Source organism: Prionailurus viverrinus, chromosome D1 (genome assembly GCF_022837055.1).
Source record: "Prionailurus viverrinus isolate Anna chromosome D1, UM_Priviv_1.0, whole genome shotgun sequence".
In the NCBI taxonomy this organism is placed as follows: domain Eukaryota; kingdom Metazoa; phylum Chordata; class Mammalia; order Carnivora; family Felidae; genus Prionailurus; species Prionailurus viverrinus.
This window is the reverse complement of record NC_062570.1, coordinates 16369831-16396166: the sequence shown is the minus strand read 5'-3', so window position 1 is coordinate 16396166 and position 26336 is coordinate 16369831. Positions and strand designations below refer to the sequence as shown.

The following is a 26336-nucleotide window of genomic DNA, read 5'->3' as shown; positions in this document are numbered from 1 at the left end:
CCCTCGGGCCCCTCTCAAGGGTGAGGTTCCCCAGCGGTTGGCACATGAGGTTTAGGGTCCCAGACACCGAAGCGGCACCTTCCAGGGCAGTGGGGCTGGCAGAGCCCTCCGTCCCTTGGGCACATGATTCCCCAGTTCCAGCCAAGCGGCACTTCTTGGATCCCTCCCAGTAGCCAGACCGCCTGGCATTCTCCACCAATGGCCCATGGCAGGTGGCAGCAAGCCCAGATCATGGCCATTGTCCTGCCCTGACACTACGAGCATGGCTGGGATGGGCAAGGAGGAGGACTGTCCAGGAGAGCCACCAACCCGACCCCCCACCCCAAGTGGGCATCTACCTGAGCCAGGACCGTAGGGGGGCCCGGGGGCCCGGCCCCCTGCCGGAATCATACTCTTCATCCACTTGGCTTCAGCCGGGTGGTTAAAGCGCAGGAAGGTCGACTGACCCAGGCACAACATACAGCCTGCAGAGAAAACAAACGCTGAGGAGGGCAGAAGGGGCTGGGGTACGCCTCACCCCGCAGCACGAGCAGACTCACCCCGGGCTCCAGACAGCCATCCCCACCTGCACTCACAGTGTCTACACGGACCACGCCTGACCCGACAAGCACCAGCAGGGCTCCACAGCACAGGGCAGAGTGGAAAGAGCTCTGGTTTGTGAGTCCCAAGCTCTGAATATCCTGGTCCTAACTCTCGTTACTGGTTGTGAGACCTTCAGGTGAAGATCCTTCACCGCTGAGTCCCGTTCTCTCATTAGAAAAGTGAGGACAATACCACTGACCTTGCAGGGTTAACGGGACAATGTCTGTGAAAGTGTTCTGTGAAGGGAGAAGGTTCTTCAGAGAACATGGACGCTCATGTCCCCCTTCCCCAAACTGTACCAATGATCCATCTATCTGCCCCTTGGGTGCAAAAGTCAGTGTGAGAGGCATCAATTTCCAGGATCAAATAAAAAAAGCTCTGAGACAGGGGACAGGGAAAAACCATGCGTCAGTCAGATGCCCCTCCGCAGGAACCAGAATTTGCTTCCTGGCTCCAAATCCTTACCATGACGTGGCCGGGGGAGAGCCACCACCTTCCTTCTCTCCGACAAAGCACCCTCTGGCCTGATATCTTCCTGCTCCTTGGTCTTCCGTGGAATCTAGCCAAGCCTAGGGCCAGTGGGCCCTGCCTCAGCCAAGCACATTCCCAGGCAGGAGACACAAGCCCAGTCCTGCCCAGTAAGGGTGACTACACGGAGAGGGGAGGGTATGTGGAAGCCAGAAATGTAGCCAGGGGCACCAAGAGTGTGCACGGCGGCAGGTGTGTGCAGAGGTTCCTGAGCCTGGCTAACAGGACTCCTCCTCCTCCTGGCCACACTGCAGGACTCCTGCAAAAGATGCTACGTTGGGAGAGCCCTGGTGCTCTCTCCAATCACCCTCCCGATCTGTCCACACCGCTGCGCCCAGCCTATCTACCCAATCTGGTGCCACTTGGCACCCCAAGCTTCATGCCAGTCTGCGCTGAGACTGGCAGGGAAGTCTACATTCCTGGACGCTGAGACAGTTCAGTTCAGGCAAGCCACAAGGGCAAGGGGCATCCAGGCCACGTGGATACCATGGCAGACCTCCCACTGAGCAGCTCGGGAGCCTGTTGCTGGGACCCTAGGCATTGCCGAGGCAGGCGGCGAAGGGGCCAGTAGGCTGCTGAGAAGCCCACCACAGGTAACCATAGTGGACAAAGCCACCCACTTCTCTGGCACACCCAGAGGCCCTCCCAAACAGGCAGGCACCAATGATTCCAAAGACTGACGGGTGGTTAGGAGAGAGGGGAGCCTTCCCAGACAAGCCGCCAATCAGGGATGCTGATCCCGGAGTAATCATAACCGGAATAAATAATAGCCAACCACACTTCCACCTAATTACAACCACAGCTGTTTCAGAAAGAGCCCTGCTGGCCCCTCCCGCTCCTCTCAGCCCTTTAACAAGCTAATTAATGATGAGTTCGCAGGGTCTAGACAGACCCACTCAATCCTAGATTGATGGGGGTGGGGTGGGGTGGGGGAGGACCTGGAGGCCGATTGCACAGCCCAGTCTGGGACGGAGGTGGGGAGTCTGAGTGGATTCCGGCCCATCAGAGCCAGGCCCACCCAAGAAGGCTGTGGGCACCCAGGGACCCTCAGCCCTGGCTCCTGTGGCTGAGTTCCCTGCCCCCTCCTCTGCCCCTCAGCCTCCTCCGCGCAGGGGGTGTGGCCTTGCTGCCTCTGGGCTATAAATAGGTGATGCCAGGCAGGAGAGCTGGATCTGTATTAATAGAGCAGGCAGGAGGGCAACAAGGACTGAGAGCAGCCCAGCTCCTGCCCAAATTAACTTTCTATTTGCACTCAGGGGCCCCAGGCGTTGCCCCAACTGGGGTCCCTACTGCCCCCAGGAGCCTGGAGAGCCTATTTCTGGGAAGAAGCCTCCTCTCTGTCCGCTCCTGCCCCGCACCTCCAAAGGTCAGCCCACTCAGGAAACCCTAGAACCTCTTCTCATCCAGGCAAAGTTGTGGTCCGGCCAGGACCCAGTGGGGCCCAGGCCCAGCTGTGTGTGTGCAGGTGGGTGGGGAAGCTGCACATCTGGAGGGAAAACAAGGCAAAGAAGAGGGCGGATCCTACCTCTGAGAGACACCGAGGGGATGCACCACACACACTCTCTCCTACAAGCTCCCACACAGACACACTCCCAGAAACACACACACAGGCATACGTGCTCACACACTCCCAGGGCCACAGTCACTGCTCAGCTGGCCACACCAATAGAACGGACCCGCCAAAGGGAGGCTGGGGTGAGGGGAAGACGGGAGGAAGGGCCCCCGCCCCCCGCCCTTCCTCTCGGCCCCCAGCACAGGCTTCCCCCATCCTCCTCGGGACCCCTCAGCCCCTTCCGGAGGCGGGTCCGCGGAGGGGGCTTCCGAGCGAGCGCCGAGGAAGATGAAGTCTGGCCGGCGGAGGAGTGGCCCCGAGCCCAGACCTCCCACTCGGAAACGTGCAGGGCACACACACAATCGTCTCACACCCCCGAGCTCGTAAAGGGGAGCCGAGGGCCCCGCTCCCCTAGTCGAGCCCCCCATCCCCCAGACGCCCCTCCCAGCCCGAGCCCCCGGGCGCCCGCTGCCCGCGGCCGGCCGGGCGGAGCACTCACCGCCGAACCCGGACCTCAGGAGCGCTGGCCCCCCGCTAGCTCGGGCCCTCGGGGCTCCCGGCCCGCCCCGGGCCTGCGAGGGGGCGGGCCGACCTCCCGCGCCGCGGGGCTCGGGGCTCGGAGCAGCTAGCCGCCAGGCAGCCAGCCGCCGCCAGGGCCCGGGGAGGGGCGGGCCGGCCACCGGCGGGGGAAGGGAGCCAGGGAGGGAGGGACAAAGGAGAGGAGGAGGGGAAGAGGAAGTGATGGAGGAGAGGAGAGGGGAGCTGGATGGAGAGGGCGGGGCGGGAGGATGCCGGCGACCGGCGCGGTGGGAGCTCCGCGGGGAGGGGGGTGGGGAGGCAGGAGCAGAAGTGGGGACGGGGAGGAAAGGTAAGAGGTAAGTAGAGGTCAGAGGGTGAAGAGTCCCGAGGCAGGAGTGAGGCGAAGCAGGGTCTCCCTGAAAGCCCCTGTGGTCGGCCTCCCGAGAGGCCCGGGAAGGGGCCAGCCCTGGACCCGGCTGGCAGGTCACACCCTCTGGCCTCAGATCCCTTATCTACAGAATGAGGTTGTCCTCAACGACAGCAAAGGTTAAGCTCTGACATTCCATGGCTCCCAGAGATCCAGCTAGGTCAGGAGGTCCAGCTCTGCCCCTCCATCTGCCACGGTGACAAGGTCACTCTTGGGCTGGGAGTTCAGGCCAAGGCAACCCTCTGTGCAGTGTGAGCAGCACTGAGCCCGGCTCCGGTCTGTAGCCGAAACACCTGCTCTTCTGCCCCTGCTCCCCACACTCCTAGCCCAGCCCAGTCCAGCCCAGCCCAGCTCACCCAGAGACCCAGGTTGGACCAAGGCACTGCCCCTTCCAAGCCAGCCCGCTCCCCTGGGGCTCCAGAAGCCAACCCCACCTCCTCCCCACCACCACCACCAGTTGTGCTAGTCTCAGCAAAGAGCTCTTCCACCCCAGTGAGGTACCTTCCCGTCTGGAAAACACAGTGCCACCTGCCTCTGGAGTCCCCAAGGGCAGGCTGAGCTTCTGCGCCAGGCAAGTACCCACCACCCAGCCTGGGCCCCGGCGAATTCCTCCTGTTCCAGGGACCTGCCCTCTGGACACCAGAACCCTAAGGGACACACTGTGTCTCTCAGCCACGCGCTATGTGCTCAGAGCTCACACGGCCTCACACACATTCCCAGGACACTTGCTCAGTCTCACAGACCCCACCTTGGCTGTGCACACCGAGTCGCACAAAATCCCCAGGTAAACACACCCCGTCTCTCACACGCGCTTATTCTCACCCACACAACACCCATCTTTAGTTACACACTCATTCAGGCACAGATATCCTTCCACTCAGTCCCTGGAGAGACTCTGAAATCAAAGTCGGCCTCCATAGAGAAATAATTGAATGATTTTTTCCTCCCTCGCTAACCACCTACCCACACGGCCATACTACACACACGCTCACACACGCACCCGTGTGTATCTTACTCCCCTTCTGAAGGAAAATGGAAGAACCGTATAGGGTCAAATGCAAAATAGGGGGAGGCTTTAAAAAAAAAAAAATCTCAGGAAGAATGATTCATCGGTCTGGAAACTGTGACGGCCAGCTGGACAGACCCAGACAGACATGGAGGATGCCCGCCAGTGAGAAATAGGGCAGGAGGCAGGCACAAAGAAGTGAGGAGCTAGGAGCCTTTGCTTTTTCTCTCCCTCCTTTGAGCTTTATTAGTCAAGACCTTTATCTTACAACAGAGGACAGTTGGAAGCTTCACTCCCATTTTACAGAAGGAATAACTGATAACTGGATGGGAGAGGAAGAGGCTCTGTGTCCGGGATCCCAGAGGGAGATAGCTGGATAGCCCAGGAATCCCAGACCCCAGTCACGTGGCAGGGAGCGCCCCCTGCTGGCCATCATGCAAGCCTCTACTCATCAATGAGGGAAAGGGACGTGGAGACAGGGCTGGCAGCGGAGGCTGGGAGCGGATGGGGACCTACTGTCTAGACAGCCTGGGCCCTGAGCTGTGTGGTTTTCTGGGTCCTCCCCTAGTTAGTCCCCTCCCGGATCTTTCATGTGGTCTGGCACTGTGGTCCCAGGGTGGGGCAGCCTAGGCCCAGATTGAGATTCCTCCTTATTTCCTTGGTCGCATTCCCAGCCCTGCCTCTTGCTCTGTAGAGAAGAGGGCAACGTGAGATGGGCCAGAACACCCGGATAGGGAGGTGGAATCAGGCTCTTGCTCGGCTCCCTCACTTCAAGCTCCCGTGTCCACAGCTTTAGCAAAAGGCCAGCATGTGCTCTCTGTGGGCCCCCACCCCCCACCCCGCCCCGTCCTCCCCTGGCCCAGGCATCGTCCTGCTGGAAGAGCCTGTCACTGCCATCTCTACTCATCATGACGTGTGCCTCTCCAAGTTGCCTATGGCTGGGCACAGTGCCCAGAATGATGCATCTAAGTAAAGCCTGGCCCAGCCAGAACGGGCTCCTTGTTTGTTACTTGTAGGGTAGCCCTCTGTTTTTCCAAGAGGAGGGTCCCCTCTACAAGGCTCTATCAGGGGAACAAGACAGGGAAAATGATCCTCTTGCACATATGCCCACAGACAGGCACGGGGCCAACGAGTTCTCAAATATACCGAGGAGTGCACACACGGACACTTCGGGACCATCAGTCCTGAGTTCACCCCTGTCCCCCACTTGAACACTCTGATCCATAAACACAAGGAAAGACACAAACAGAGATACACAAGCCCAGAGTCACAAACACATCCGGAGATATATAAACACACTCCAGTCACACAGACACACAGAGATAGCACATGCACCCCCCGAGCCACCCAGTTTCCAGGGAAACGCACTCCCAAGAATGTCCGGAGTGGGGCCAGGCAGGGCTGGGCTTGGTGCCTTGCTCCAGAGATGAGACAAGGAAACCCTCAGCTCCCGGAGCCCAGGGGAGGGGGAGTGCTAGGGAGAAGAACACCCGTTCCTTTGTGCCTCTGCCTACCCCTCCCCAGGCTGCCAAGCTCCTGAGACAGGCGAGCCCAGACAAGAAGGCTATGGGTGTGGGAGGGAGCGAGAGGGAAGGGGTTTAGGGTCAGAAGCGTGTGGGAGGGTGCATACTTGGCAGAGTGGGCTTTGGGCTGGGGAAGACTTAGGGGTCACCGGGGCCACAGGAAATGCCTAAGAATTCCATCTTGACCCAGGCCCTCCCTCTTCTCAGGGAGCTAAGTGATGCTCTGGGAAGACAGAGCAAGAGGGGCCTACAGGGCACCCGTTCCTCGACCCTGCTCACAACACGCGGGGAAGGCTTTTCTTGCCCATGGATACGGGGGCTCTGGGGCTGAGGGAGTCAGGGCTGGGCTCTCTCTCTAGCTTTCTTTGAACCCTGCCCCTCCCTCTCCTTCCTGCTCTACTGTCTCACTTCCACACACCCGAATCTGGGGGAAGCTGTCCTCTTTGAGATTGAACGGGACTGTCGGGAGCCAGACGGCATCATAGCCAAAGTCCCAATTTATGGGGGCTCCTCCTCTCATCTGGAGTGAGACGACTTGAAGGCCTCGGAGGAGGCAAGGGCCTGCTACTGGGGGACCTGCTTCCCTGAAGTCGGGTGTGCCCCTCACACTCGCAAGGGCAGGAAGGAAGGAGTCGGGCAAGGTCTGGTCTCCTGGGTCAGCTGTGACGGGAAGAGCATCTAAAGAGACCCTAAGGGATGTGAACACAAGGAGAGAGGGAAACAAAGGAATGAGTGGGATTCCCACTTCGAGGGAGCTGCCGGCCGGCCGGTAAGAGGCGAGAGTCCCCAGAAAACAATGCCGGGACCTAAGTGCTGCTCGGAGCGAGGCTGGGCCCAAAGCTCCCATCCTCACGGCCTCTACCCCCTACCCCAAATCTGCTTTCCTCATTCCCCTAAGGTGATGACTCATTGTATAAATTGATGCCCAGGGCAAACACACCTGGTCTGTCAAAGTGCCACCTGGGCCAACCCCTCAACTGCCCGGTCACCATGGTAACTGGGGGCCCGGTTTTCAGAGCTACCTAACACAACAGAATGGCCTGCTGCTTTGGGAAGCAGGGTGGTAACCATATTCATGACCCAAAAGCTACCGTCAACAGCATTTGGACAGGAGTGAGCACGTCCTCCGATTTTTGCCTTCACGTTCTACCTTTGCTCCATCCCCATCAGGGGGGACTGTCCTCCTCTGCCCCCCTCTCCCATCTTCTCAGAACATCTCCCTCTCGGCATCAGGAAACAATGCCATTGTTCCGCCCACTGCTGCACCCGCCGCAGTCCTCTAACAATCCCTACTGACCTCTGTATCGGGGAGTCCCCCTGCCCTTTGGAGGCAGTGATCAGAACCTCTGCTCCCCTCCCCCGACCAGGTGTGGAGAGGCAAGCTGGGGACGACCAGAGAAGAAAAGCAGGTTGAAGACGGATCTGGATGCTAGACGGGTTTGGGATGTTGTTTAGGCACATCCAGAGGCACCTAAGCACCCCACCCTGTGTGTGGCCACTCAGGCAGTTACCATGGCAACCACCACAGCAGGCTTCCCCGGGGCACCGGCACCTCTCCTGCACCCCGGCTCTTAAACAGAGACCACCTCTGGTGGGGGGCGTCAAAGCTTACCCTGAGTGAGCCGGGTGGGCTGCCGGACAGGGAGCCCGTCGATACTGCAGGCATTGCCACACGGGTAGAGGGTGAGGGTGCCCCGCAGGTTCTCAATGTAGCAGTGCTCTGGAGCCAAGCCTGGACCCTGCAGGGAGATGTCCCTGGCCGCAGAGCCAATCACGGTCTTCCCTGAAGACAGAAGGCAAACTGAGTCAGAGGGCTTGTCCAGGTCGAGGAGGCAGGGATGGGGCAAGGAGGGTGACAAAGGAAATACAGTTGGACCTCCTACTTCACAAAGGATCGCCGCCTACCGCTGGCCACCCCTTTTGGGCCCCTGAGCCCGGTGGACACAGCCAGTGGTAGGAGCTCTGGGTCAGGCAGAGGAAACTCTGGCTCAGAGATGGGAGGGCACAGAGGATCCAGGCTCCACAGAGAAGGGGAACTTCTTTTCTGCAGACGCTCCTTTAGTCCCTCCAAATCCTTCTCCCCAAGTCCTTTTCCTCCTTCACCGAGCCTCCCCTTCTTTTCCTCCAAATGTGCCATCTCTCCGTCTTCTCTCCCTCCTTTCTGCACCTGCAACCCTTGCCCCCACCCCCTACACTCCCCTCTCCCCTCCCTGCTGCAGCCTGAACAGCTCCCCCTGGCAGAGCCCCTGGGACCGGTATTTGGAGAATGTGGGGAATGTAGTATCACCCAGGCAACAAGTGCAGAGAGGACCGGCAGAAGCTGCAGCGAGTCGGTGAAGGGGGCTGTGCCAGGGCCTTATCTTGGGAGGTCTGCCCCCACTCCCATCCCTCCATTCTCCACAGGTAGCTTCTCCCATGCCAGGCACTGCCCTGGAACAGGGAGGGCGGGGGGCGGGGTGGGGGGCTCTCTTCCTGGCCACGCTGGTTGCTAAGAGCAACGTTCTCTCCTGTTTCAGTGCTCTCCTCCTTGTTTCTAAACTGATCTTTAATCCCAATCATGGAGCCAGATTATCCACCAAAGAAGGCAGGCAGTCCGAGAAGGCCAAGACAAGGGACACACGCTGGTGGGGGGTTCGGTAGCATGGCCTCACATTTGGGAGAGGCAAACACTGAGGACACCTGGTGGAATGTCTGTAAGGATGTGGGGGGCGGCAGGCGGACCGCCCCTCCAGACTCACCTTCCTCCAGCGGCAGAAGGGTGATAGCTGTGCTGAGCCGCCCACTGCCCAGGCTCACCAGATGGGGTTTGTCCGTTTGCACCTTCAGCCCTTTGCCTGTCTCAATCAGGTCCAAGGGCCCTTTCTGCAGGTAGTAGGGGTGGGGGATGAGCATCATTAGAGACTTCAGGCCTCAGACCCTGGTCCCAATCACACTGACACTCTCTCCAGGACTGGCCCTCTCCAAAGGGCTCTGAGGGTGTCGAAAGGCTTAGCACAAGATCTCGCACGGAGCATTATTACACTAAATTGCAATTAGATCTGAATCTAGGCCACTCACTCGTCCCACTGGATTTATCTCAAGTCTTGGCTTAACTGTCCCCTTTGTCTATTAAGACAGAAACAAGGAGAAAGTAAGGAGAGCAGGGTAGGAGAAGGGGGTGCTGCAGAGGAGGGCCGGTGAAGGCTTGTCCCTATACGCTTGCTTGTCCGTGGTGATCTACTTGGCTAACGCTTGCCTCTTGAAACTAAATCACAATAGAGGGCAGGGCCATGGATCCAGGAGGGACACAGCCCGGGGTCAATCTGTAAAATGCTTCCTGACTTCCAAAGGGTATTTTCTGGGTGAACCAATTAACCTGATTCAGATAAAGACTTAGCTGTTAATAGGCTTGGCACCTGGGGAAGGGCAGAGAGGAGCTGCTGTCCTCATCCCTGGGCTGGGGCCACGGGGGGGTAGAGCAGCGGAACCCATTCCCTCCAACAGCCCTCTTGCCCCTTGGCCCCGACCCCACTCACCTTGACCATTGCTTGGGTCTTGCACCCAGGGCCCACCTGGTTCCTATTAAGAGCGTCCATGGTCCTGGGGCTCCAGAGCTCCTGGGGACACAGTGGAGAACAGGTGTAGGTGGGGAGGCCAGGGGAAGAGAGGGAAAGGAGCAGGTTCTGTTGATCAGGTTCTTAGGGCGGGGCAGCACCTGCTACCATCGTTCATTGCAAGTTAGTGCCGAAGAAAAAGTGGAGGCAGCTCAGGAGCTTCCTGGGGGAAAGACAGTGACACATCTTCAACCTCACCACGCCAGTCCTGACCCTTGACCATGAGCACAAAGAACTCTAAGAGGGCCCAGCCTGTATTTCTATGCTTTCTAGCCTCTGATACCCAGAAGCCAGGCCTTGGCAGTAGAGGACCCTTAGATGTCTGGAGCCAGAGTGGGGAGAATCTACCTCAATGAGGGAAGCCAGGCCCAAGGAACTCACTCTCCCAGGGACACTGGTAGCCAGAGGACCCCCAGCAGGGCTGAGTAGGAGCACCATCCCCCACCCCACCTTCCCCTCTCCTCCTCTCCCTTTGTCTCCTTCCCCCACCAGGAGTCCCCGCAGAGTATTTTCTTTCTTTCTTTCTTTCTTTCTTTCTTTCTTTCTTTCTTTCTCTCTTTCTTCCTTCCTTCCTTCCTTTCTTCAATGTTTATTTGTTTCTGAGGGGGAGGGGACAGGCAGAGACAGAGGATCCAAAGCATGCTCCACAGTGCTGAGAGCAGAGAGCCAGATGCGAGGCTTGAACTCGCCAACCATGAGATCATGACCTGAGCCAGAACCAAGAGTCCAAAGCTTCACCAACTGAGTCATCCAGGCACCCCTCAGCAGGGTGTTTTCTTAAAGGAGACACAACAGGAAAAACTCAACACTTCCTGTCACCTATATATTTCAACTCCTCTTCCCCAGAAAGCAATCTCACCCCCAGACATTCAGAAAAAACAAACAAACAAAAACCCTCAGTGGTGACCAATGCCCAGAACACAGTTTTCTAAGGTTCTTAACTTGATCTGGTGTTGTAGGAGGCTTAGATCCTTAGAACCAAGGGTAAAGTAGATTCCAGGGCCAGAATGAGAACTCTTCCCACCCACCCACCCCTTTCTCCCTGGCTCACAATTTTGGTGCCGGAGAAATGTGTGGGACCTTTGGTTTCTAATGTGTGCCCCATTCCCATCCCCTGATCATCTGGCTAAGGTGCGAAAAAGGTCCCATTTGCTGCTGAAATGTTACTGGGGAAAACTGAGACTGTGGCTGAAGGTAGGAGGGAGACCCAGGAAGGCAGGGTTTCCCTCCACTTTCTCTTCCGGCCCTTGACCAGGACCAGGTGACTTGGAGAGGAAGTGGGGGCAGAAGCCCAGCATTCCAAGGAGTGTCCAACCCTGCCCTGGCAGTGGGAACCAAGGGCCTCAGCCATAGGGTTACTAATTTTACCCTCCCAGCTTCCACCCTTCCGGACCTGGACGGCATCATGTCCGTCACCATTTCCACCCAAGCTGGCGGAAGAGAGACCGGAATAGTGCCTGGGGCCCACCCCAACTCTGCCTGGGAAGAGAGAAGGCAAAGGCCATTAACCTACACCAGGCACCAAGCTGGCCTGACATCTCCTCAGGAGATCTGGCCATGGGGAAGAATTTCCAGGGTCAGGGTCAGTGGATTTCCTTCCACTTAGGGAAATCCCTCCGTGTTCTCTGCGGAAGAGAGGTGAGAGTGGGTTGGGAATGGAGAGTTTACATAAAAGCGGGGGGCAGGGAGGGATGTAAGAAATAAAAAATAAATAATGGTGAAGGAAAGGCATCATCCTTTAGTGAAAAGAGGTTCAGACTGGGATGCAAGAGCCTTAAATTCTAACCCTGACTTTATTAGTTATTAGCTGTGAGATCTTGGACAAGTTACTTAAATTCTCCAAGTGTCAAGTCATTCTCTATAAAAAGTAGAATACTGATTTAAAAAAAAAAGATTGCCTGGATTAGTGCTTGCCTGTGGCTAAGGGTAGAATGGGGAGTGACTATAAATGGGCACGAGATTGCTTTTTGGGGTGATGGAACTGTTCTTAAACTAAATTGTGATGATGGCTGCCCAGCTCTGTAAATATACTCTAAAAGTCATTGAAAGGTACACTTGCATTAAGGGATGTTATGAAATATACATTACACCTCAATAAAACTGCCTCCGTTTTTTCATCTTTCAAATTCGCCACTATCACCCAGTTAGGCGGCTGGGGATGTGTTCATTTATTTACACCAAAGAATTTCAAGTAGAGATAAAGACTGTAAAGGAATAAGGTTGATGGCGAACAAGAGTGATTAGAGGAGAGAGTGGAATAATAAAGCGAAAGGAGAGGGAGAGATAAGGGGAGAAGTGTAGGGAGGGACCGAGAAGATAAGAAAAGATGTAGAGATCAGCAGGTTCGAGGCTGTGGCCCCAGCTCGGAAACCTAATCCAGGTGAAGTGGAAAGACACCAGACCAACGCGTCCCAGCGGCACCCAGGCGGCGCTTTGACAAAGAGGCTGGGCTGCGCCGCGGCGCAGGGAGCCGCCACCTGGGGGCGCCCTCTCCTCGGACCCCACCCCGGACCGGGAAGGCGAAGCGGTGCTGCGCCCGGGGCGCCCCCACCGCTCAACCCGCTTCCGTGGACAGAGCTGCCCACTACCCCGGGCAGTAATTACCCACTCGGAGCGCCCCGCCCGGTCCCACTGCCAAAAAAAGGCCCCTGCGGCTCGAGGCCGGCTTCTGGGAAGGAGGGACTCGAAGAAGGCGCCGCGGTCAGCCCGGGCTCTCTACAGCTCTCCCGCACCTCCCGGGACGCAGGGGGGGGCAGAGGCCTGGGAGCCGGAAGCTGCCGTGCAACAAGGAGGACCCCGTGGCGGGCGAGGCCCGGGCTCCCGCAGGTGACCCTGCTCAGGCCCGGCCCCTCCGGCCTCCTTGCCCAGCGCGGACGCGCGGGCGCACGGACCCTGAGGGATCAGCCAGTCCCCAGCCCTCTCCTCCGAGTGGGTGTCCAGAGTCACGGCTCGGGGGTCTCGGCACCCGAACTAGAGCGAAAGGAAGTCCGAGGAAGGGCCGAAAAGATCTGCAACCAACAGGCACTAGAGGAAGTCCAAGCTCCAAACCAGGCCCGCGGGCAAAAGGTCCCGGGCTACTCCCTGAGCGCTAGCCGGCCCTCCGCGGCGCCCCTGCTCGGGAGCTCCCCGGGGTCCCGGGGGGCCGCTCCAGCCCTCACCTGTGGCCCGGGGGGCCAGCCGAGGCCTCGCCCCGGGCGTCGCATGGCCGCGTCCCGAGGCCTTCGGGGCCGAGCTGGGACCCTCTCCGCCCGCCGCCGCCTTCGCTTTCCCGACGCACATCCGCCTTCGAGGAAGGGCCGCCGGCAGGGGAAGGAGTCGGGACGGGAAGGAAACTGAGGCTGGGAGCCTGGTGGGTGGGGGCAGGGGTGGAGTGTGAAAAGGCCGGGGCGGAGAGAACTTGAGGAGGGGGAAATGAGGAGTCTGTGGCGGGACTGGGTGGGGAAGGGGAGACGCAAGGGTGGGGGCGGGGGAGGGGATGAAAGACGGAGACTGAGCGATGAAGAAAAATGAGAGCTGGGGAGATGGACAGGAAGGCAAGAAGTTGGGGGAACAGCCCGGGGGACGCAGAGCTGGAGGGAGACGGAAGGACAGCGAGGTGGAGGGACTGGGGGACAAAGAAGGAGATGAGACTGAGGACAGGGAGGTCGTCGAGTAAAGGGAACGACGGCCAGGGACAGCCCTAGAAGGTACAGAGGGCAGTGGAGGGGGAAACCGAGGGGGCGGGGAGACGGGGGAGGGGAAGGTAAAGGGGCGACTAAGGGCAGGCCGGGGCCCAAAAGTTGGGGCGGGATTGCAGGCGGTCACAGACGAGAGGCGGGAGTGTGGAGTGGGGCTCTGGTTCTCATGGAGGGTGGGGGGTATGGGGGTGCTGGAAAGCGCCGCTCTGCGAGGTTGCGGGCGGGTGGGACGGCCGCCAGGGCGCGGCTCCTCGCTGGCCCTCGGCCTGCCCTGCCCGGGGCCGCCAGGTGGGACAAGGCCACAGTGTTGGGCCGCCCCGCCCGCCGCGAACGCCGGACAAGCGGCCTTTCTTTGGCCGGGCAGGGAGAAGGAGCCGCTTGTTTGCGCGGCCGGGGAAAGGGGCGGCCCCTCCGACACCGCCCGCTCCCCGCGGGGCAGCTGCGGGAAGTGGGGGGGGGGGCGGCGGTGCTGCGTGTGCACGGGAGGAGAGAGTGTGAGCGCGGGACTGCGAGTGTGAGCGGCGGGATGTGCGTGCGCGAGGAGGTACTTGTGCAGGCGGGAACTGCGTGAGAGCGACGGGTTGCCGGAGTGAACGGCGGGCTCAGGAGTGCAGTGCGTGTGGACTGCGGGCTGACGGCCAGGCGTGCGCCGGGCTGCCACACGCACAACGGTGGCCGAGACCCGGGCTGCGCGCGCGGCGGCTGGGCGCGTGGGTGACGCGGGGTGGGGCGCGGTGCGGGGCGCAGTGCGGGTCTGCCGCGTGGGACGCCTGACGTGGTGGGCAGCGCGTGTTTGTGTGTGAGCGGTCCGATGAGTCAGCCCGGGAGCCTCCGGGACCGCTGAGCTAACGGGCCCAGAATGCAGCCCCGCCCCGGCGCCCTGGGTCCCCCGCCGGGCCGCGTGGTCCCCCGGCCGAGCCCCCACTCGCGCCAGCCCGGGCGGAAGCGTCTGCGGGCGCCTCGGCAACCCCGCGCCGGGCGGCCCCTCCCAGGCCCCGCCGCCCCCGCCCGCCCGCACTTCCCCATCCCGGAGGAACCCGGATGACTGGCTCAGCCCCCCGCCTCGGGGAACTCCGTTAGGGATTCGAATCCGGACCGCGCGGGCGTGGCAAGAACCTGGAACTCACTGCCCTAGGGAGCCCCATCTGGCCTCTTGGACTCCTAAAGATGCGGGGCCTCGGAGGAGAGCTGGGGAGGCCCCGGACGTGCCTCCCGTCTGCTGAACACATCCAAGAGTCCCTCCGCGATACCCACCGCCTCCGGGTCGGACCCCGCACACACTCCTCATCCATCAGGGCCGGCCGGCCCGGGACAGGAGCGGAGGTGGCCCAGGGGAGCCCGCTCCCCGGTGCGGTGCTCTCAGTCCTGCCGTCGGCCGGAGAGTGGGACGTGTGCGGCGCGGGCGGACGAGACCCCGCGAGTGTCCGCCCGGCCGTCTGCGTGCCCACGAGAGAGTTCGGAGGGGGCAACGACCAGCGTCCCTACCGGGGAAGGGAGCGAGAGCCCCCTCTGGCGGCTGTGCGGACGGCGGCTGGCGAGGGCAAAAGCAAGCAGCTCGCAGAAAAACAGCGGAGCCGGCTCCCCACAAAGCCCCTTTAGGCCTCCCGCACTCACCTGGGGCGCCCCCACCTCCCCCACGGTTTCTTCTGAACTTCCCGGCCCAGAGCTGATCTGGGGGCTCCCGCCAGGCCCTGGGACTTCCCCTTATCCAGTCCCAGCCGCGCAGCCGGCGAGACCCACGGGCCTAGTGGGAGAGCGAGTCCTTACCTCGCGGGGGGAGAGTGGGACACCGGTTCCTTCGCCTGGCTAAGCCCGCCGCGGCCTCAGGCTCTGGAGGACACTGTTGCTTTTCCTTGGGAGCCCGCTGAGTGGGAGGAGAGCGAGCGGGTCCCGCCCCCCCCCCCCAGTCCCCGCCCCCGTCCCCCGTCCCGTCCGCCTGGCCAGCCAGAGAAGACGCCCTTGTGGAGCTGGAGCCCAAGGTCCCCCCACCCACCCTTTCCCATAGCAGCACCTCCCCCCCCTACTCCCCACCCCGCCTGCACAGCACCCGCTTTGTTCCTCTCTGCAGCTGGGCTCTCCACTACCATCAACACACACACACACACACACACACACACACACACACACACACACACACACCTCCGCCTTCCTCCCCTCCCCTCCGGACTCCCCCAGACCCTCCACCCGTGGGCCTTAAGGCTCTTCTGAAAGGGTGTTTTTAACAATCTCTCACTCTCTGCCCCCGCCCGCTTTTATTTATTTTTTTAACCTTAGATGCCTGAGTCCTCCATGGCTCCCGTGAACCTCCTGGTCGCAGTCCCCCAGCCTAGTCAATATCTCCAGAAAACGTCTGCTGAGGGGACCCAGGTTTACCTCCGGTCACCCCTCCTCTTCACCCTATCCCCGGCCCTACCATGAAGAGTTGTAAATGGGGTTGATAACCCTGCACATCCGGCTTCACAGATTTTTCTAAAGATAGGTATAAGACATGTTAAAGTGCCATGCAAACCATAAAGTACAAACCTGAACTGAATTATCATCCTGCCCCCATCCAGGTAGCTCCACCCTACCACAACCTACTGCTTTGCCATGGCGAGGCAAGCTACAGGCAGACAATTGAGCCCACCATCCTATAGCAGTTTGAGTCTCTCTAGGAGTAGGGGCTTAAGAAGGAGGAAAAGGAGGCACTAAAAACCTGAGTCTAGAAACTGAGCCTGGTTGAAGTCATTCGTCATCTCAACCCCCGCCCCGAAATTCAACGCTGACAGTGGATCCTTACCTTGCAAAGCCAGCTCTTGCCCCGGGGGACTGACTTGGGAGGCCCTAGGGAGCTGAACTCGGCTAGACTGAGCGTCTTTTACCTTGCCCTAGAGGGATCCCTGAGACTCTTCCTCTCTGAACATGGGAGTAAAAAGCCCCCAAGTCTTCCAGCGGGGGCAGATAGCAGAAAATAATTCACCCTCTTTGGGATGAACATACCTTGTTCTGATTCAGTGGCTTTAGTTGGTGCCCTTTTTCGCTAACCGGGGAGCAGCAGGAGGCTGAAGTGCAGGAATCTTTGGTCACTCATTGACAGGACCAGCGTTAGCAGCTCCCCCCCCCCCCCCCCCCCCCACAGCTGGAGGCTGGGGCTGACTGGAGCCAGGCAATGGATGAGAGGGGGGAGGGGAAAGACACTTTGCTGTTACCAGCTGTGGCTAACAGAGGTCAAGCAAGCAAGGCTCCAGCATGCATCATGGTACCAGGAAGCCTCAGGATTTGGAGGGTAGAGGGTTGCTCCTTTTTTTTCCCCCTCTCTTCATACTGTTTGAGGCCCAGGAAAGTATTTTGACTCTGGCCACCTTTCAGGAAGCAGATCACAACAGTAATTTTCCGACTATCCTGGTAAAAGAAAAAGAAACAAACTGAAACTATTGCATCCTATGTGCCAAATCCCAGCATTAGAGGGAAGGGGTTCTGACTGGGGTACCTCGGGGTCTTTTCACATAGCTCCACAGGTCCTAGATCATCTTCACCGCCTTGGTCAGGAGGAATTTCAGGGGATGACTGAGCCTGCCACGAGGCAGCTGATGCTGAGGCAGGGGGTTAACACAGCACCCCACTCCGCTCTGCCCTCCCAGCCCGAGGACCAGCTGACCCCAGGACGAAGGCTCAGTGCAGTGTGTCCTCAGTCCTGCTGTGTTGAGGCCCTGTGTTCCCACAGTTAGAGCACTCAGGGGACTACAGACCTACCGCCCCCACCCTCCACCCCCACCCGCTGCACATCTGGAGCCCATCAAAAAACTCCGTGCTCGCTCACAATTACGCAAGAGGTCGAGCAGCTGGGAGCTCAGGAAAGGGGGAGGAAGAGAGGAGAAGAAAGCAGAAAACAGCTTTCCAAGCTTGCTTCAGACTTTCCGAAGTGGAAGCAGGGGGAGAGGGCAAAGGCTGGGTGTGGAAGGAAGAGCGGATTTGTGAAGGCCCTCTGCACTTGGCTTGGAGCGTCAGGGGTGGATTTCCACACCCCTCCCGCCTTTGCCTAGACGCATTTCCCACCTCTGTCACTTCAAATGTGCTCCCTCCAGCTCCAGAAGGAGGGGATTTTTGCTCATTACGGCAGGCAAACCCTGTAGATTCACACTTGCTCAAGCCATCCTTTCTGGTTGCTGTGGATCCCGAACTCAGGCATCATTAGTGTAGGTGTGGCAGCAGGGATACCTCAAGCTAAGATGCATCAAAGCAGAGTGGGCAATGGGGCGGGGTGGGGGTGGGGTACTGGTCTTGTCCACATCCACAGCTCAGGACCTTCCCCTGAACTGAAAAGAACAAGCATTCATTTGGGCAGAAGAAGAAGAAACAAAACCTGTTTCCATTTCCCTCATGGCCTTGAAATTGGAATGCCTTTTTCAACTAGCCTGTTTGGCTATCAACCCCATCACAGCGTACAGACGCTTGTGGGAGCTTTCTAGAATTGGACTAAGCCCTAAATAACCACTTAGCCCCTGCCCTATGAACAGCAAGGCAAAAAAAAACAAAAAACAAAAAACAAAAAACAAAAAACCTGTTGGGGTGGGGGGAGGGCCAGGAGTGGGAAATGACCCAAACTTCTAACAATTGCCTGGTTGCTTGACCTTTTGTGTGGGAGAGTAGGCAAGAGCTCGGTTTGGAAAGGTAATATAATCTTCCTAAAGGTTTGCCTCCGTGTAAACCACTCAACTCCCAGGGGTTAAGGTGGGAGACTGACACTTGTAGAAATGCTGTCAAAGTTTACGTAAGAGCGATGTACAGCGACCGATTACTGGTGGATCTTCTTGGAGTTTCAAAGCTCGATAGGTGCAATATTTACCAAAGGGGCAAGAAGAGGAAACGGAGGGAGAGGGGTTGCAGTGAGATGTGCATGGTAAAGGAGAGTTAATTCTGAGTTTTTGCTTTGAGAGATTGTTCTGAAGCCTACTCCAGAACCCTGTTCCCAACCCTCACTGAGACCCATGCTGAGTATCACTAGCTGTAGTTAACACTTGTCCACCTTAGGACAAAAAGGCTTTGTAAGTAGGTACAGCCGTTGCTTCTGGTTAGACTTTAACCTTGAGGATGGGGGGACCTTTTTCTGTTCTTCTATTTTCCTCCGACGACGAGCCAGACCAGACATGAACTTTTTTAAAAAGCCTATTCTGTACCAACCCTGGAAATCTCTCAGATCCTACACAGTGCGAACAACTTCACATTAATTGGAGGGTAAAACTTCCTGTGTCTGAGATGCATGGGTTGGTAGACTTGGAGGTTTGAAACTACTGAGTAGATGAATTACAGATCTTTCTTAAAAGGAATTCCTGACCACAGAGGTGTGTTCCCTACCTCCTCTATGTGGAATTAATTAATTCAAAGCAGGAACCACAAACCTCCTACATTAAACAGAACGCTCAGTCAGGTCTAATTAGTTTGTTAGTCTCCTTCACAAGAGGCCAACAAAAGAGTCCACTTGATGCCGTGGAGGGATTAGCTGCCAGTCAGGGGGTGTGACAGGGGTTTGGTGTGCTTCACCCGATTAAGGTTACAGGCTGAGAGCCAAGCCACACTTCAGCAACACAGACCAGATACTTGGGATTTCTCTTAAGGGGAAAAAAAATCCAGAATCTTGCCTTTCACCGTGAAGATAAAAACTCTATCATTCCCAGACACTAATTACTCATTAGAGAATAATTTGTCTTCCAAAGAATCCGCTGACATTCAATAGTTTTCTAAGTTAAATAAAAAGAAAGGATGAAGACTTTTCTGAAGGAATTATCAAAACTCCCAAAGCATTCATCACTCACCCCTGGATCACTTACGTCTTACCACTGTTTTTCTGATGGGGAAGAGAATACTCACCAATGATTGTTCCTTTTTTGTTTTAATTAGGAATGTTTAATATTTCAATTTTTTAAAATGTCAATTTACTTTTGAGAGACACAGCACATGAGCGGGGGAGGGGCAAAGAGAGACGGAGACAGAGAATCTAAAGCAGGCTCCACGCTGTCAGCACAAGGCCGGACGTGAACCCACGAACCATGAGATCATGACCTGAGCCAAAGTCTGACGCTCAACTGACTGAGCCACGCAGGTGCCCCCGACCATTGTTCTTCCTTAAAGATGGAGCCTCCTGTCTCTGACTCTACAACTGCCCCTGACAAAATTAAGACCAAAAGTCCGTAAGTAACATCAAATTCAAAAGCTCCACCATCAGGAGTGCACGTGTATGTGTGTGCGCTCAAATGTAGAAAAATACACGAGGTGGCACAATACCTGTTAATATGCGGGAAGGCAATGAATACCCTCAGAGAGAGATTATTTTCTCTTAAAAAAAACATATCATTAATTTTTAAACTTAGATCCTGTTACATCATCTCAAATCAGCAAGCAGACACCGAAGTATGAGAGAGTCAAGAGTCTAATAAACATTCATTTTATAATACTCTTTATTTGATTCAAGAATCTTCCTTCTTTGTGTACACTGGAATGTTATATTCCCTATGTATTTTACAGGGTTACAAAACGTCTTTCATTTTAAATATTACCCCAAAAGTAATTTCAGAAAAAAAAAAAAAAGTTGTGAAACTAAACAGCTTTAAAAAAATCGTATGGACAAGCAACTTTTTCAAACAAAACTGGATTAATAAGATTTCTTGCCTATTTAACTACATGACAGATTTCTTGTCCCAGTCCCCTTCCTCAGAAAAGCCTTGTGTGGAAACCAAGCCAGAGATAAGGATTCTTCCCTGATGCAGTTAAGGGAAAGGGAAAGGCCAGAAATTTCTTTGGCAATCAATTCCATCCATGGCCATCTGTGTGTGGCTGCTCTGCTTCGAGGACAGCACACTCTTTGTAGGGGAGGCCAGATGTTGTCCCCCGTGGGAGTGGTACTCTCCAGCCAGCTGGAAGCGCAGCAGGTCACCTAGTCACCCACCTCGCCCCCTTCCTGGGGCTACAGCCCAGCAGCTCAGCCAGCATACGAAGTGCAATACTGGGTTAAAAAGCCCAAGTGGGGCTGGCTGATGGAGTCTTCTTCACTGCAAGAGTAATGGGTGAGATGGGCACGAGGACACGCAAGAGAAAAGGCTCAAGGGAGGAGAAGGAAGGATTTCACAGACAGGGAGAGTTGGAAAGGACCGGGTAACGCACAGAACAGCCAAGAGGAAGGAGGTGGTGAAATCGAGGCAATGTGAGTAGATCACAAAGACCATGAGCTCTCACGTTTTAGCTGAAGTACTCAAAATGTAAAGAACTAGAAGCTTGGGTAGCACCAGCAGCAGACATGATTACCTGTGGATGTGAAATCCCTAACCGGATATAACCATTCTCCTCTCAGGCATCTTGAAGCGGGGCTATGCCATTTGAAAGGTGCTTCTCAGCTATCTGTAATAGTGACACAGGTAGGCTTCACAGTACTGTTCTAAACTGGAGGGACAGGACTGGAAGGAAAACAACTTGGCAGAGGAACGGAGGGATGAGGGGATATAGGAAAATGACAAAGGACGTCCTTATCTTTTAACTTCTAGACCTCATACCCCTTAAGCAGTTCGCCTGAATAGCCTGAAGATCGAGAATTGGTTAGATCAACTGTTTCCAAGAGTGCCGAATATAATGCCTATATACAGATGATCCCAGCACTTGATTGAATGTACAGAAAGAAAAAAAATGAGGGTTAAAGAGTCTGAAAGATCAAAATGTGAAGAGAAAAAGAGGGAAAAAAATAAAAATAAAATGTGAAAGAAAACTTTTTAAACAAAGTACGAAATGTAACTATATTCAGGGATTAAAACAAAGGAGCAACGACTGAGGTGAAGGCAGAGAAGCTGTTTAACTGGGGGTATTCTCTGGAGAGCGTGCTTTCCTGCTGGCCAGTGAAATCTGCCAAAGAAATCAGCAGCCTTTCCCTTTATGTTTGTGTCTTTCTTTGCCAAAGAACGTCTCTGTGACACTTAAACACTGAGGGTGAGTTGAGGGTCCTTGCGCGCAGAGAATCGTGCATTGTACCAGAAAAAAAGGGTCTCCAATGGCTTGTAGATTTGGAAAAAACTCTTCAGCCACTGTTGGCTTCTTCTTTATTAATTTGAAATTTTTCCTTTCTGGTTCCCTCTCCTTGGTATTACAGAATTTCATACTTATCCACTAGGAAAGTGGTCTCTGTGGAAAACCTTACAGGGCTGTTTCCATCTACCTGGGTCACTTTGGTAACCTAGGGAAACAAACAAAGAATAAGGTAAAGCAGGAGGGCAAGTCTCCAAGGTGCCGACTAAATTCTCAGGACAGAATGGATCAAATTCCCTTAAAGCAGCATTAAAAGTAACTCAAAAATACTAACAAAGTTCAATTCACAATTGGATCTCACAGCGGCACCCTTCCCCGCTGACATGATTAACCGGCTTCCCACACAGAAAAGACAACTGATGGGATGAGATTAGAGTGAGTGGTCATCAAGTAAAAGATCTAGAATGAGTGGCCATTACCCAGGTCCTGCCCCATAAAACCTATGAAGTTCACAGACATTTTATCAGGTTGATCAATTAATATTTTGACCCCAAATGCAAAATTCTAACTCTTCAACTTTATTTGCTTGACTTGCTGTCAAAGTGTAAGTGGCTCTATCACACGTATTTTCTAGACATGGCTGTGTCCTTCTGTGACATCTCGTCTTTTCCTTTTAATTATAAATGTCTAGTTTAATGAATTACCTGTAACAATAGTGCCTGTAATGGCATCAACATGATGCCTGAACCACTGATTCATATTTTCTTTTTTTTTTAATTTTTTTTTCAACGTTTATTTATTTTTGGGACAGAGAGAGACAGAGCATGAACGGGCGAGGGGCAGAGAGAGAGGGAGACACAGAATCAGAAACAGGCTCCAGGCTCCAGGCTCTGAGCCATCAGCCCAGAGCCCGACGCGGGGCTTGAACTCACGGACCGCGAGGTCGTGACCTGGCTGAAGTCGGACGCTTAACCGACTGCGCCACCCAGGCGCCCCCTGATTCATATTTTCTAATGAAGTTTTTCAAAAGTTCCCAAACAGGAAAATGTATCTTTTTTTTTTTAAGTTGTTTTGTTGTTGTTTTTTTGTTTTAATTTAAGTATAATCTCTATACCCAGCGTGGAGCTCAAACTCACGACCCCAAAATCAAGAGTCGCATGCTCCTCCTCTGACTGAGCCAGTCAGGAGGCCTGAAAATGTACCATTTCTATTTAATGTCTTGGGTTCAACCACATGCTCCCAATATTGATAGCCTTATGCTTATAATTAAGAGTGGAGAGAGAACTGCTTTTTAAAATGATCCAACACAGGAAGGAAAGGGTAATCTCCCAAATACTTAGAGGAGAGCCAGAGACCATCTGGGAAGATAAGATAGTGCCACAATAACAAGCAAATCACCAAGTCAGAGGGAACAATGACAATATGAACTGGGCCCTTGTAATGCAACTTCAAAAACTGGAGTAACAAGGAGTTAAAAATAACGATCTAAAGAAACAGCTCACAAATTTCCTTTGCTTTGCCTATCTAAAGGGCAAAGTTGGTAACAGAATTGGTTGATGATTATCTGTACTAATGAAGGGATGCAGTAACACAAAAAATCCAAATATTGTATCCATTTGTATTAGAATCACTTTTTTTTTTTTTTTTTTTAAATTTTTTTTCAACGTTTATTTATTTTGGGGACAGAGAGAGACAGAGCATGAACGGGGGAAGGGCAGAGAGAGAGGGAGACACAGAATCGGAAACAGGCTCCCGGCTCTGAGCCATCAGCCCAGAGCCCGACGCGGGGCTCGAACTCACGGACCGCGAGATCGTGACCCGGCCGAAGTCGGACGCTTAACCGACTGCGCCACCCAGGCGCCCCTAGAATCACTTTTGAGAGGAAGTAATTTTGCCTTCCAAATAAACTTTCCTTCCTTGTGTTCAAACTATGCCTTGAGTGGCATATAAAAGGGATAAGAAAACCTTGGGTTGCATGTTTTGGTAAAAGGTTTTAAAAATATATGAGATTATTTAGAAAAGCAGGAAACTAAGAGATCTAAATCGTGCGCAATCCATAAATACTTTTATATATGTTAATATTCAATTCCTTGACCTTGTCCAATCTAGAGAGGAAAACTGAGTTAAAACAGGAGAAGAATTTGACCAAGACCATTCAATGAGAGTCAATAATGTAATCTGCAGTAATAACAGCTCTTCTGATTTTTTTTTTTTTTTAACATAAGTTCTAGGTCCAATGTAAGACTTGAACTCACCTCACAACCCCAAGATCAACAGTCACGTGCTCTACTGACTAAGCCAGCCAGGCAGGCGCCCAACTTTTCTGATTTTTGATCCCATGCTGCCTATCTGGCATCTGTCCCACCACTTTCCCCGTTACGTGCTATTAAAAGGTGGTACCTGTATGTTACAGTAGTTTCTTTTGGAGATGAAAGAGACTTGAACAGGGAAGAAATCATTGGGCTGCCCAGCAATGCTGAATTCGAGGCTGCCACTCTTATTTTTGGCATCAATCACTGGCAGGCACCACTCCAAGGTATTTCGTCGACTGTCATGTCGATACTCGCCATCAATCTCGCCAATCACCGGTGCGCCGACACCGGATCTGTCATGAGAAACACCTGTGTCACATTAGCTGTCCAGAGCTGGAAGAATTCTGCCAAGGAAAACCAGCCCCGAATTTGATTATGCTCCTCAAATTCTGCCCACTTTATATGATCCTTGAAAAAGGAAACGAGGTTCCCTAATAACTGCAAGGATCAAACAGTCTTAGCACCTTGGCCAAAGGGTCCCACTCGCTGCCTTTTATAGATATGGATACACGCAACCATGGGTAATAGGCAGATATATCTGTGGGCTGCTCCAACTTGTGGATCAGATCTGAAGCTAGCAGGGGACTGAGACTGACGAACATGTGAAGGGGGATGTATTTCCAAAAGTCCTGCACCAAGGGTCTGTTGCCCTGTCAAGAATGAATTTTAACATAATGCAGCTCTCTTTATAGGTGACAATGGGGGGAAAACAGGGTGATTGTAGTGATGGGAAACCTTACACACCATTACGTGGTTATTTAGAATGGAGATAAACTGTCTTTGAGAAGAGTTTTCAAAAGACCTTAGAACCAAAAAAAAAAAAAAAAGACCTTAGAACATTTCAAAACTTGTAGTTGACGCCAATGGGTCTGATTTACAATCCAGTAAGCGGACTTTTATTTGATAAGTGAAAACACAATTTCCTCTGCCCAGAATGTGAACATGACAGGAGAAAAGACACACAGCTGTTCTTTAGTCTGCAAGAGAACCAGGGCTAGTTAGGATGTACTCTGTACCCCCAAATGTGGCTGATCGGCAGTGTCACCCCTCCTACACATTCTAAATTTACCATCTTTTAATTCGCCAATGACATTAAATGCTTGTATTAGGGACACAGTAAATAAGGAAGACAAACATTTTAAGGGTGATACAACATGATCAGCTCTTCCCTATCCATTTTATGGTCCCAGTTGTATATATGTTTCTTCCTCTGCTCTTGTTCCGATTCCGATTCCGATTCCGATCTCTAAAGTCGAATCAGTTCTAGACAACAGAGTGAAATGTTGTGTAAGGGTCTTTTCTGGAGACTACTGCAAAACTGAACTAAGACACAGGAAACCACCATAACCACAATTATAGGGTAGATGGAGAGGCCTAAAAATTGTGGCATCCTAAAAATAGCGTAGTAAAACAAATCTTGACAAAACAAAACCCACACCTGTCACCAACGCCCAACCCCTACAATGGTTCAAGGTAGCCATCTATTGTTCTAAAAGAATAACCATGCTGTGAAGAATAAGATAGTTACTCCAATAAAGAAGAGATTGGTAATAAAGCATACTTTTTATTTTTTAAATTTTTACAAAAATGTTTGAGAGAGAGAAGATGAGAAGGAGTGGGGGAAGGGCAGAGAGACAGGGAGACAGAGAATCCCAAGCGGTTTCCACATCGTTAGCACACAGCCCCATTCAGGGCTCGATCCCATGAACTGAGAGGTCATGACCTGAGCCAAAGTCAAGAGTTGGACACTTAACCTACTGAGCCACCCAGGTGCCCCAAGCATATTTTTTTTAATGGAAAAACAAGAATGACTAAAAACCAGGGGCGCCTGGATAGCTGAGTCAGTTGAATGTCCAACTTTGGCTCAGGTCATGATCTCACAGTTCTTAGGTTTGAGCCCTGCATCAGGTTTGGGCTGACAGCTCAGAGCCTGGAGCCTGCTTCAGATTCTGTGTCTCCCTCTCTCTCTGTCCCTCTACCACTTGTGCTCTGCCTCTCTCTCAAAAATAAATATTAAAAAAAAATTTTTTTTTAAATCCTTCCATTTAAAAAAAAATGATTAAAAACCTGACCTGGCCACATAAATGTCTGAAGGACATCAAAAAGGAAACAAAACTACAAATTAAATTAGTACCATTTTCTCTGCAATAATAACAATATAACAATAAAAATACATTAAGAATATGCTTATTAGGTGTAATGACACCCAATGCTTAATCACGGGAGGTAGGTACTGAGAGGAAGAGGAGAGGGGCTAGGAATTCATTGGTGATATGATAGCGCACACTCAATGGAAGTGAGTGCTAGTGAGATTAACTTGAGGGAGAGAATATTTCTAGATGATCCTGGAAAGTAGGCCATTTAAGCACAGAACAAAAACTTATTGGAACTGATTTTCTAGGGGTGATGGATATTATCATTATCTTTATTGTGGTGATGGTTTCACAGGTGTCTATGTGTCAAAACTTATCAAATTGTACAATTTAAATATGTGTAGTTTGTGGTAGGTCAACTAAACCACAATAAAACTGTTAGGAAATTCACTAAAACTAATGTAGATATGTATTCCAGCAAGAATAGTTCCCTTGAAAATGTACTCTCAGGGCACCTGAGTGGCTCAGTCGGTTAAGC

At 53.8% G+C, this 26336-nt stretch overlaps 2 protein-coding genes across 11 annotated transcripts in view; both read right to left on the bottom strand.

Moving 5' to 3' along the window:
• PHLDB1 (pleckstrin homology like domain family B member 1) overlaps nucleotides 1–15292 on the bottom strand; it is a 44280-nt gene extending 28988 nt beyond the window's left edge. For 2 of the 10 annotated variants that reach the window (XM_047877874.1, XM_047877875.1), the window contains exons 1-5: nucleotides 12889–13046; nucleotides 9653–9733; nucleotides 8876–8999; nucleotides 7750–7920; nucleotides 339–464 (exon numbers count right to left, since the gene is read on the bottom strand). In XM_047877874.1, the coding sequence (XP_047733830.1) occupies nucleotides 339–464; nucleotides 7750–7920; nucleotides 8876–8999; nucleotides 9653–9733; nucleotides 12889–12933 (547 nt within the window). In that variant the 5' untranslated portion in view covers nucleotides 12934–13046. Of the gene's footprint in view, nucleotides 1–338; nucleotides 465–1047; nucleotides 1370–3161; nucleotides 3684–7749; nucleotides 7921–8875; nucleotides 9000–9652; nucleotides 9734–12888; nucleotides 13077–14661; nucleotides 14787–15174 lie in introns of those variants that run through there. The other 8 variants (XM_047877876.1, XM_047877877.1, XM_047877878.1 and 5 more) reach the window with 7 other exon arrangements.
• A 4531-nt stretch (nucleotides 15293–19823) lies between these two features.
• ARCN1 (archain 1) overlaps nucleotides 19824–26336 on the bottom strand; it is a 27197-nt gene continuing 20684 nt past the window's right edge. Inside the window, exons 9-10 of the mRNA XM_047877883.1 lie at nucleotides 23794–23998; nucleotides 19824–21601 (exon numbers count right to left, since the gene is read on the bottom strand). Coding sequence (XP_047733839.1) covers nucleotides 21512–21601; nucleotides 23794–23998 — 295 coding nt within the window. The 3' untranslated portion in view covers nucleotides 19824–21511. The remainder of the gene's footprint in view (nucleotides 21602–23793; nucleotides 23999–26336) is intronic.